At 35.3% G+C, this 12,298-nt stretch overlaps 1 protein-coding gene across 2 annotated transcripts in view; it reads left to right on the top strand.

Moving 5' to 3' along the window:
• DST (dystonin) overlaps positions 1 to 12,298 on the top strand; it is a 503,880-nt gene that overhangs the window by 266,043 nt on the left and 225,539 nt on the right. For both annotated transcript variants that reach the window (XM_077769079.1, XM_077769080.1), the window contains exons 6-7: positions 8,869 to 8,958; positions 11,228 to 11,305. In XM_077769079.1, the coding sequence (XP_077625205.1) occupies positions 8,869 to 8,958; positions 11,228 to 11,305 (168 nt within the window). The remainder of the gene's footprint in view (positions 1 to 8,868; positions 8,959 to 11,227; positions 11,306 to 12,298) is intronic.

Genomic DNA, 12,298 nt, shown 5'->3' with positions numbered 1-12,298 from the left:
TCATTTTCATATGGGAACTGAATATATTTACCTGAATGTATCACCATTTTCTAGTAGTTAATCTGATCCTGACTTGCGATATTGGTATGACCTTACCAGAGTCCTTAAGTGTGGGTTTATTGAGAAAATACACATTTTTTTAATGAGTTGTAAGTTTTGGTCATAACTGTAATGAAAATGAATTAACAATTTCAAAAAAAATTCACGATTTTTACTGAAAAATATGCACAATTCTGTTTCAAAACTTTTTCAGTTGAAGTGAGAATGCGAAAATACAGTGGAATCTGTTCAAATTGTTGGTGGTAAAGGATAGGATTTTGTTGCTGTAGTTACAGACTACCTAGATTAAACAGGCTTAATTTATGCCTAGTTATGTTTTTTAGGAGTTGGCACATATGAATTCATCTACTACATAGCTATTATAATAGTGTTCTGCTCAGTTGTCATGATTTGTCTTAATGATTATTGTTGTCACATATTTACATTTACATCAAAATTTAATTTCTAATGAAAAAAAATTTAGTCTCACTGACTAGCTCATTAATTTTTCATGAGAAGTATTGTGATTATGACCCTCTCCACTTTTCCCAGCTTTTTCTTTCTTTTGCCCAAGTTTTAAGAATGTGAAACAGAAAGAGGTGAGCATAAAAATGCCAGTGATGCAGGGTACCTGGCTAGCCTTGTTGGTAGAGCAAGCAACTCTTGATCTGGGATTTGTGAGTTCGAGTCCCATGTTGAGCATAGAGTTTGAAAGAAAAATGCTAGTGATTGATTCCTTCTCTTTATGTTATTATTGAAAGCTGCTCTTGATAGAATAGCTGTGCTTTTTACAAATTACCATGAGTTTTTCAAGTCATAAATGGTTTAAAGAAAGATATATATAAGTAATGAGCTAGGAGAATATTTAAAAAACTTCTAAAAGGTGCATCCATATCCTCCTGCCAAACATCATTGGATTTTACCCTTGGTGACACAGCACTGGACAGAAACATCCTTTAGTGTCAGCTAAAATACTGTATTCCATCTTTTCCTTACTCCATTTAAAGACTACATGGAATGGATAATGCTGGTGTCTTTACAAATCAGTGTTCATTGGTCTGACATTGTAGTCTGGAGGTTGTCTAGCCCACATCTTTAATAAAAGTTAATTCCAAAAACAGTGGACAGATACAAAAAAGTAAGTAGAGTAATTGATTTTTGAATTAATTTTTCTCTTTCAGTGACATTATTTGTAATTAGCACAAGAAATATACAGCTCTGCAAGCAATCAAAGATGTGCAGGCTGATGGGGAAATAACGCAAAAATAGATTTTTTTCCTCATCTTCCCTCAGAAGGAAGAACTGGGAAGAAATGTAGAGGACTCAAACTCTACCTGAACCAAACCAGAACCAACTATCCCAAAGCCAAAACAAATTTTTATAGAAAATAGTTACATGCTTTTAAGAATTTAAAAATTGAAGGAGCCTTTTAAAAAGATTCCTATGATAATAGTGAAACTGTGCAAAAGAGAATATAAAAAATATGTAGGTGAAGACTAAACTGTTCCCACATTTTAAATAAATGCTTTTATTTAACCACCTTATGTTCTACCTTTTAGTGAAAGACTAAAGAAGACCTTTTTGCTTTTGTTTTTTAAAACTGATTATAGATTATCAACCTGAAAGTTTAAAAGGAAATCTTCTTTGTCAACGAACTAGCTGAGTCCAGCATGAGGAAGACAGATTATTTGTACTGGCCAGGACCAATAGTGATTTGTTTTAAACTCTCCCTTATTTTATTCATTGATACCTTAAGATGCATAGTAAATATCTTTATTTTATAATTTTATAAAACACTAAAGAACATGCATTATGTATGGCCTTAATGCTGACCTAACATTTTGACTGAAAAAAAGCATGACCCTTCCTTTTATCATAGCAGACAAGAATATTTCCCCATTTTACTTGCTTGCACCAATTTCGAATTTAAAGTAATTTAAGTAGAATGTAAGCTGTAGCTTTTATTCTTTCACACCTCTTGAAGAAACAGTACTGGAGTAAAGAAAACCGTTCAGATAAAGCAATTAACTGATGCAGGCAGGCCAGTCCGAGGACCCAGACGGTTCCCTGCAGGACCAGCCAAGAGGATCTTTGGCTTCTCACAGGATGGAAATCAAACATGAGCCATGAGCGGACAGGAAGGAAGAGCTGAGTTTATTGATGACATAGAGCAGCTACAGACAAGAGTGTCTGGGAGACTTGGAACGGAAAAGGAGCATGAGTTTCATCTTGCTTAGGGGTCTGGAGTTTTTTGTTTTTTTTTAAAGATTTTATTTTTAAGTAATCTGTATACCCAACATGGGGCTCAAACCTACAACCCAGAGTTCAAGAGTGGCATGTTCTACTATCTGAGCTATCCAGGCACCCCAGGGGGAGGGGATCTCGAGTCTTTAATTGAGGTCGGTGGTCAGGTGTACGTGTCCTCTCAGGCATCTAAGAACTTGTCCAACAAGACCAAGTGCTCAGGTGCCCTCTGTAAGTCATTAATTCCCTGGAGCTAGTAGTCTTGGCCTTGAGGTGTTTGGAGTCAGTGGTCCTGGAGAACGTTGGTGAGGACCTCGTTCATTACTCCTCAGATGTTATCTGCTGGTTGGAAGACTCCAAAGAAATCATTAACTCCTTGACCTTTATTAAGAATATATACATTAAAGCATGTGTAAGGGTGTGTGTGCAGGGTCTTAGCAAGAGCAGAAGCATGAAAAGAAACAAAGGAAAAAAGCCATCTCTTTCTTTTGTGGGAACCCTTTGGTTTTCCTGTCTCATAATTACCCAAGAGAATATATTGTTTTTAAACATTTCTGTGTACTTTAAAAACATCAGTTACTCATCAGTAATTGGTAAGGTAATATATTGACAGATTACTTTTATTTTACTTTATTTTATTTTTATTTTATAATTGCTCCTCTCCCCGATTTTTATTTATTTTTTGAACTAGAACTTCTAAGGAGCTCTCCCAAGAGAATGTGGTAGCTTATTTTTCATGAGCATATTGGTTTGAAGTAAAAAAAATAATGCACTGAAAAACATTTTAATTCATAGTTTTCACTAAAGCTGACTGTCCGCCTTCTCTTCACCCAATTAGTAGGCTGTGAGGTGATCTTATTTGGGACAAGCCTTCTTTTATTATTTATGTTCCTTTCTAAAGATAGCTTGTTTTCCAGAATACTATATCTTTTGGATGTAGGACTTCTTTAAGAGAGGACTTCGGATGCTTCTTGTGGCTGCTGTTTTACTCCTTGCTGTGTTGGGATGTGTGCATTTTACCCAAGATTTACTGATAGAATGCTCTCTCTGCTTTTTTCTGAGAGACCTTTCCTCATTATTGTGTATAGATTTGTCCCTCGACAGCTTTATCTGTGGTTTGGGTTTGTTTAAGGTAATACTTTATTTTACTTTATTTTTTGTTCAAGGTAATACTTTACAAGGGAGCTTTTACATTGGTCAGAGATACTGGGTCCTTGTTCTGCTTAAGAGCCTTCTGTGGTTCTCTTTGCTCAGGAGAGGTCTGAGCTTCTTCAACTAAAGTGACATGCAAAGCTGCCATGCCACATCTCTTAGCCCACCTTTTCCGACCTCACCTTCTGCCTCTCATTTCACTCATTTCACAGGCTGCCTTCCTCCCTTGGAGCTCACAGCACAGTTGTGTGCATGCTTGCCTGTTTTTCTTTGTTCTTACTCTTCTCTCCTCTTGGAACATTACGTTCTTTTCTACATTTCTGTCAACTCAGTCTGCAGGCCTCGAGAGATGGCACTCTCTTATTATTCATCTTTGTACCCTTAGAAGTTAGATGACACCTTGGCATATAATGGATGCTCAGTAAAGATTTAGTGACCTGAACTGAACAGCTACATGGTAACTATAAACTTAAATATGGGAAGTAACATTTTTGTGGAATTTTGACCAGTACAAAATCAGACTTTTGAAAAAGTCAGTCTTAAACATATTTAAATAAGCAGCTAGATGATGATCTTATCTTCAAAGTTGTATTTGCTTTAGCTAACAAAAAAACAAACAATTAAAAGTTAACACAATAAAATTTTCAGAGTGGTATTTTTGATTAGTTAAGCCATTTAGATGATTTGGATCTAGAAGAATATATACATATATCTCTCACGAAACTGAATTGTAGTATCGCCTATGTCATCATCACTATCACTTTGTTTATACTCTCTCCCTGTGTGCCCTCCCCACCACTTTATTTTCCTTCTTTAGGAGACTCTTCTTAAGCAAAGGATTAGTGCCCTCTAGGGGTGAACTGCAGATGCAAAGCAGCGCACACCTAAAAAGCGCTGCAAAATTCTAGAATTGTATGAAATACAGAAAATGATGCTTCATCCTTATTATGTAATTGAAGTTATATAATTTAATCCCAGAGTATCTCAGAGTGCTTTCACTTTGGTCATCACTTCCCATAGCACGATTTATTCAGACAGTTTTTTTTGCCCTACAGGGGAAAATTTCCAAAATGAGAAGAAAGAACGTTTTATTAAAAATTGAAGCGGAAGGTTAAGACTGCTGGCAATTAGTAGAGTCATCTGTGAAGGAAAGTTACCAGGCCAAATGTCTATGACTCAGGCTTAGGAGAAAACAAGAAGCTTTTCTGTGTCAGTTTAACTATTTAATTCCTTTTTTTCTTTCTAAACTGGTCACTGGAACGGATATTTCTAGAGAATCCCAATTATTTCCACTCATTTCATCCACAACCACTCATTCCACATGATGCAGATTTGCTGATTTTTAATAGTTAATTAACATTCTCTTTCATCCCATTGTTTGGTGGTCAGGAAAGTGAGCAAATACAAGCACTTGCACACAGATAGCCTTAGGTATCTAGGAATAGTTCATTGTGTATATTTGTATTTATTATTATTATAACTATTTTTTCAAAGATTTTATTTTTAAGTAATCTCTACAACCAGTGTGGTACTCGAACTCACCTGAGATCAAGAGTCCTATGCTCTTCCAAATGAGCCAGCCAACTGTCCCTGTATTTATTATTGTTAATAATAGTAACATTTGTTTCACGTAGGATGATAAAGATGATGATGATGGTATCTTGCAGTTATGTAGCATTTTTTATATATAGTATTACTGTGAACCTTCAGAATAATCACTTGAGGTGGGAAAAATAGGCAGTATTACCTGATATAGCCTTAGGATTTTTTCAAGTATTACAGAACTTAAATTAGTCTATTTCTGTATTCTCTCCTAAAATTCTTAAGAAATTAAGCCATAAGATTTAAGGAACAGCTTTCTATTTTACCTGTTTCCTTTTAAGTTTTCACTTTGCTTCTTAAGTATGATAGTTTCATTTTCAGATCATAGAATTTTTGTTCTCTAGTTTGGACTAGAGGGCTCGTGTTCCAGGTTTTATGTTGAAGATGAGAAAATTGAGGCCTAGAGAGACTAGGCAGCTGGTGCTAGTTCATGAGACCCGTGGCAGAGGCAAGACTAAAAAGCAGGCTTCCTCATTCTTTTTCCCCTTATTACATGTTTTCTGTTTTCCTAACTTGGTTTTGCATGGCATAATATTATTTTTTTTATTAAAATTTTTTTTAATGTTTTATTTATTTCTGAGAGAAAGAGAGGCAGTGTGAGCAGGGGAGGGTCAGAGAGAGAGGGGCACACAGAATCGGAAGCAGGCTCCAGGCTCTGATCTGGCAGTCAGCACAGAGCCCGACGCGGGGCTCAAACCCACAAACCGTGAGATCATGACCTGAGCCGAAGTCAGACGCTTAGCCAACTGAGTCACCCAGGCGCCCCTGCATGGCATAATACTATTCTTCTTCTCTACACATACCTAATTTAATTTTCTTTACTGTTGGCATAAATATGATGATGAAAAATGACACCTGATTTTGGAAGTTGTCCCTGATGTTAGGAAAGAAGGTTTAGTTTGATTTGGCAAAAAGCAAGTTGTGAAATTGCCTTCCGATGAAATAAGTGTTCAGAATCACACTTCATCTTTAACTGTCTGGGGGTGAGAATGACAAAGGAAGTGGATGTGGATTGAAATGTGGCTTTGGCAGGGCATGGGCAGGTCTGGTGGACTAGAGAGCATGGAATTCTCAGCACTACGTGTCAGTTACTGTCATGGCAGGCCACATCCTGATCGTGTGCTGAGAATGTCAGACCTGTACAGTAAAGTCATTTATTTTGAGAGATGAAGCCAGGATCAGGAACTACATAGTATTGTTTATACAAATGTGATCTTTTTTTAGGTTCAGGGTATTTTAGAGTTAGGCTGCTTTCTGGTTACACTGGACATGCACAGGGAAGTACATAGATTTAGATGCATTAATGTGCAGAAATTTATAAGCATAGCTCCTCTGCCTTGTTTTTAAGTAGACCCTTAGCCTTATAAATTAAATTCATAATTTGGAATGGAACTAAGGAAATTCTTACACTGCTCTAATACGTGATTAGAAAAGTAAGCACTATGGGTGCCGAGGTGACCGTCGGGTTGAGCTTTTGATTCTTGGTTTTGGCTCAGATCATGATCTCATGTTTTGTGGGTTTGAGCCCTGCGTCACTGTCTGTGCTGACAATACGGAGCCTCTTTGGGATTCTCACTCCCTCTCTCTGCCCCTCCCTGCCTCTCTTTCTCTTTCAAAATAAATAAATAAACTTAAAAAAATTAAAAAAAATCAAAGTAAGTGTTAATACTCATTTCACTAAGTTGCTTATCTGCATACATATGTGTCATGCATGTTGTAGATGTGTTGCTGAAAATATTCTTGAAAATTGATTCATCTCTGAAATATAATTGAGAACTTGAGGGGATTGTCATTTAATGGCATCCCAAGGTAAATATTCAAATGGAAGGGATAATCACCTTATAACTTTTTTGGATATTTATAGATTTTCTAAATTAGAACTGTCTAAAATATGTTATGCTCTTTTTTTTTCTTTAGGATACTAAAGTATTTTTTAAACTATATTTTACTGTTGTATCATTATCTTGTGACACCAAAGATTCTGCTGATTTTTCTTGGGAATTAGGAAATCAAAATAAAATGTCAGTCTGTGAAGATGGGGACACTTAATTTAGAGTAATTTGACTCACTTTCAGCATTACTGGCCATTTTATAGGTATTATTGATATTAGCAGTTATTTTAATAAGTTTAATACTTACACTATTTGTGGTTAATGATCCATAGATAGGTAATTGAATATTGAAAACTTCTGTGATTTAGGCAAAAACACATAGGAACTAGTAAGTTTAATATGAAACTCTTGAGGGAATTTTTTCTTCATTAATCAAAAGTATTTTCTGGCATGAATAAAAGAAACTGCAAAACATGTATATAGTCCATGAAGATAATAAACTGTATTAATATTTAACGTTTTTTAGGATGAAAAACGTAACCATCAAAAGTTTGTTTCCAGATTACATTAGCCCTTATTTTTAAAAATTTTTAAAAACATTGTATTCATTTTTGAGAGAGAGATAGAGACAGCATGAGCAAGGGAGGGTCAGAGAGAGGGGGAGACACAGAATTGAAGCAGGCTCCAGGCTCTGAGCTAGCTGTCAGCACAGAGGCTCTGAGTCAGCTCAGAGCCTGATGCGGGGCTCGAACCCACGACCGTGAGATCATGACCTGAGCTGAAGTTGGACACTTAATTGACTGAGCCGCCCAGGTGCCCCTACATTACATTAGCCCTTTTCTTGCTTATGTATTCAGATAGTTTTGATCATATTTTAGAATTTTTATTATTTTGTGTTATATATCACTTGACATTTTGTAAATGCAGAGAAGTTTGACTCATACATAAAAAACCTCTGAGAATTTACTACAGCAGCTGGCAAAGGTGTAGGGCTTGTGCCCTGTGTATGATGTAGGTTGGATTCGGCCTCAGTCTCTAGGCCACTTCTTGACTTTTAATGAGATCAGTGCAGAGTAATGCAGCCTGGAATCACTAAAAGGTGAGAAAGTGGAAACGTGCCAGCCCACTGTGGAGCAGCGTCTTCATCGCCTGCTTGGACATTTGTCTCTCTAGCATAAACCTTACAGCAGGCCAAGTATTTACGGGAGATATCCCTACTTGGCAGACTGAACAACGCTTTTGGGAAATCTTTGGTGGTTTGTGCTCTAAAGTCACAAGCTTCAATCAGGCCTGTGGAATGGAGGAAGAAGCTATTATAAATTAAGTGTTAACTTTGTGCTAGTGTTAATGTGGTTATAAAAACCCCCTGTCACAAGGAGATTTATGTTGTGCAGAGGATGGTTTGGGCAGAGGTCTTCTAACTTGACATACATGAATTAAAAAAAAATTTTTTTTGGAAATATAGACTGTAAGGGAATTTCAAAAATAGTAAGAATATAGAGTCTCACGCGCCCTTCACCCAGCTTAGATTTCCAGAATTTTAAAGTATGGAATGTGTATCTCTGGCACCCTCCTGGATCTAGTGGCACAAAGAATAGGAAGACTGGCTCTGGTTGGGGGGAGGGGTAAAAGCTTGCTCATCTTGCTAAGGTGACTCCGACTGTTACATCAGGAATCATGAATAAAGTTATTGCCATTGCCTGTATTTAAAAATTTGTAACCCCCTGTAGTTGTCCAAGCTTATTTATAATAACTCTAGTATGTTAACAAGATAACAATTCTGTTTGTCTTTAGGAATTACTGATATGAAATTTACCTTTTTTTTTAGTGTTAGGTTTTTAGATTTAGTTTTTAAGTAATGAGAAAATCAAGATGAAAATATTGCTGCAAGAATGAACACCGTATGAGGAATGTTTCCTGCTTGTCCTTGTTCTTGTTTGAGTGTTAAAGATGATCCTAGGTTCTAGACCCAAAAGTTAAGTTGCTTTTCTTTGTGTAGGTTCGAAAGCATGTGAATGACCTCTATGAAGACTTAAGGGATGGCCACAACTTAATCTCTCTTTTAGAGGTTCTTTCGGGAGATACCTTGGTAAGTTTTAAATTTCTTACTTTAGTTTGAAGAACATGTAATCCTGTCTACAATGGACCAGTGTATTGTTGGTAGAGACTGTTCATATTTTTGCAGCATTCACCTTTTGAGCTGTGAATTCTGCCTGAAGGAAAGAGTTCTGGTTAGATTCCTAATCATTTTCAGACTTCAAATGATGTGAATTTTGGAGATTGAAGCCTTTTGACTACTTTGCTTATGTAATCAGTTCTATAATTAAACTACTATTTTTGTTCTTGCTTCTTTTTTACCTTTGGGTTTTTGGTGTTTTTTTGCTTAGCAGAGATTGGATGCATAATATAACTACATATTAAAAGACTCACAAATAGCAAGGAAATAAACATTGCTTTCTGGAAAATGGTCTAACCCATTCCACAGGTGTCATTTCCTTTTTTGTGAACATTACTTCCCTTTTTTGGTTACTTGTTCTCCTTCATTATGTTCTGTTCATGCTCTTCTTTTCATTTCTGGTCTGTCTTGTGTCTTTGCTGTCCTATCTTCTGTCTGTTATATTCATTAGCCAAGGGAGCGAGATTTTTTGAAGACCTTACGATTGGTGAGTGCAACAGAAGCATGCGAATATGAACAGCATGAGGATGTGGAGGATGAGGATAAGGGGGTAGGTGTCGGCCCCCATAACTCGACTAACCTAGCAATTACAGTGTGGTGAGCGCTAACGTGATAGAGAAGTAACCCACGGGTTCGGGCTCCTTTTTAGAAAATTATAGAAAGGACCAAAACCCACAGTGAGGTAGATGTGTGTATACCAAAAAAAATTGGACAAAGGAAATATTTTCTCTTTAAATTTATTTAGACATTACTGTGCAGTGCATGGTAATTGAACATGTGTGATTGAATTATATGATGGCATTTAGCTGAAGAATTTTATATGCATTTTATATAAATGTGGACATCTTGTCAACTAGCCTGCTAATTTTTATGCAGATGTGTTCCACTTCTGGAATTTATATTTCAAATGTGGCAACTATTGCTTTATTTGAAGGGACTTATGGAAATTTATTTCCTATTTAAATTTATGCTTTAAATCATACTGGCAATAGGTATTTGATGGACATTCTTTACATATTTTCTATGTCTTATTTTTATTTAGAAGGGGGAAAAGTTTTAAAATATGGAGTCTGGTAGATCCTATAGAGCTGCTTCATCTTCATGACACTTAGTTGACTTCAGCCCACCTTTGCAAGACAGATAATGCTTCTTTTGTCATCTATATTCCAAGTGCCCCTGATTTGGAAATTATGCCTTTTTTTTTTTTAGGATCCATTGGGTGAATTTACCGACATTATTTCTACCTGTTTATATAGAACCTATTTTTCCATTCTGTACTCTGCTGTCTCTTCATTATGGTGCCTTTGGCTTCAATAACCTATTCATATTTGAGAAGCTAAGCTGTCAGTTTTTTTTCTTTTCTTCCTTTTGGAAGATTTTATGTGAAAAATTTCAACTCCATTCTTTGTATTTTTGTTAAGCATCTTCTTAGCTCTATCTCCTTATGTTTTCCGTGTGCTAACTTGTTACATTTCTCAAGGAAAATGGCACCAAGGAAAAGAATTATGGATTGTCAGTTTTCCTGAGACAGTAAACAGTCATGTCCATCCCTAACCAGTAAAACTATTACAGTCCAACTGATTTTGTGAAAAAGCTAAAATAAAATAAAGAGGAAATATATGGCTTTAATTGCTTTTCTCTCTTCCTCTATCATGGCTAAGTAAAACTCCATCTTTTTCCTTATTGGTGATTTTTATACTAACTGCATGCTACTTTATGTCATTTTCATTAACATGCCATACGTAAATAATTATAAAAACGCGCTTGACAATAGACTTTATTAAGAAGGCAAAATGGGGAATGGTATTTAATTTTTTCTGTGCATCCAAAGCTAATAAACTGTAGGCTGGAATTGTAGTATAATGACTATAAAAAGTCTGTACATTCTATGGTATTTTCTCTATTCCTTTTATTTAAATAAAACATAATAGAATAAAGCATGTTTAAATAAAACATATTTGGAGAAATCCCTATTTGTTTAAATTCAGTTTCAGATAATACAAAAATTAAAAATATCTTTAAAAAATCTAATGGATTTATTACTCAAATAGTAAATCCTGTTTCATATGCTAAGATGAGCATAAGGTATATTCATAGATTATATTTATCATAAGTATATTTAGCATGGTCAGTGGTATCAGAAACTATAGTATTTTTATACCCTGCATTTTTCTATTCTTAGCCCAGAGAAAAAGGTCGGATGCGTTTTCACAGACTACAGAATGTACAAATTGCACTTGACTATTTGAAAAGACGCCAGGTATGATGTTTTTCAAAGACTATAGTCATATAAACATATGTGATGGAGTACATCTACATAGAATCGTGTCAAGGGATGAAAAGGTTAAATTTGTCAATGTAATGATTAAATTTGTGCTTTTGGGAGACAAATATTTAAAAATATGTTCAAACATTTGTTCCAAAGAAAAGGAAGTTACTAGTAGGTGTAAGCCCAGAGGAATTATAAGTGGCTGCATTTCCATCTGAATAAGAACTACTGATTTTCCTTCTGTGAGAATTGGAACGCTTTGCCTAGGAAGTTAATGACATTTCAGTAGCAACAGAATGTTAAGAATGACTATGAATAGTTCTGACTAGTGGGGCAATTCTTTATTATTTATACTTAGTATATAAAATTATTTTTATAAAGAATAGTTTATGGACTACTTTCAAAAAACTTAGTGTAAGCATTTTTAATACTTAGTGGTAAGACAATATTTTGATTTTTATAAGTAGATGATATTGGGTAATTAAAAGGAGTTAAAAATAAAACATTTCTGACAGCAGTCTCCAAGTAGCTTGAGGTTTCAGAAGAAGTCAGGGTTAAAGAACGAAAACCTATTGGATATGATCTTGATTTGGTGGCATTGTGGTATTAGAGTGGTATAAACTATGTATTGGTAATGTTTCAAATAGTAGAGAAAAGAAAGAAAATCAGGAGAATGGAAAATCACTGTGAACAATGAGAAATTAGAGGTGGCAACAATTTAGCTTGTTAATGGAATAAGGAAAAAAGGAAGGGAGGAAAACTGGGAGAGGTAAACACCATTTTTTAAATTATTCATTTATTTAGTTTATTATGAACATTAAAGTGATTCATTTTTTTTAAACTCCTAAACACTCCACGCTTAAATATGTTAAGTGTTATTTTTATTTACCTTATTATTCTTTTTTAAAAAATATTTTTAAAGTTTATTTATTTATTTTGAGAGAGCAAGAAAGCACAAGTAGGGGTGGGGGGGTCATAGAGGAG

Source organism: Crocuta crocuta, unplaced genomic scaffold, assembly GCF_008692635.1.
Source record: "Crocuta crocuta isolate KB4526 unplaced genomic scaffold, BGI_CrCroc_1.0 scaffold205, whole genome shotgun sequence".
In the NCBI taxonomy this organism is placed as follows: Eukaryota; Metazoa; Chordata; class Mammalia; order Carnivora; family Hyaenidae; genus Crocuta; species Crocuta crocuta.
This window is presented reverse-complemented; position numbering and strand designations above follow the sequence as displayed.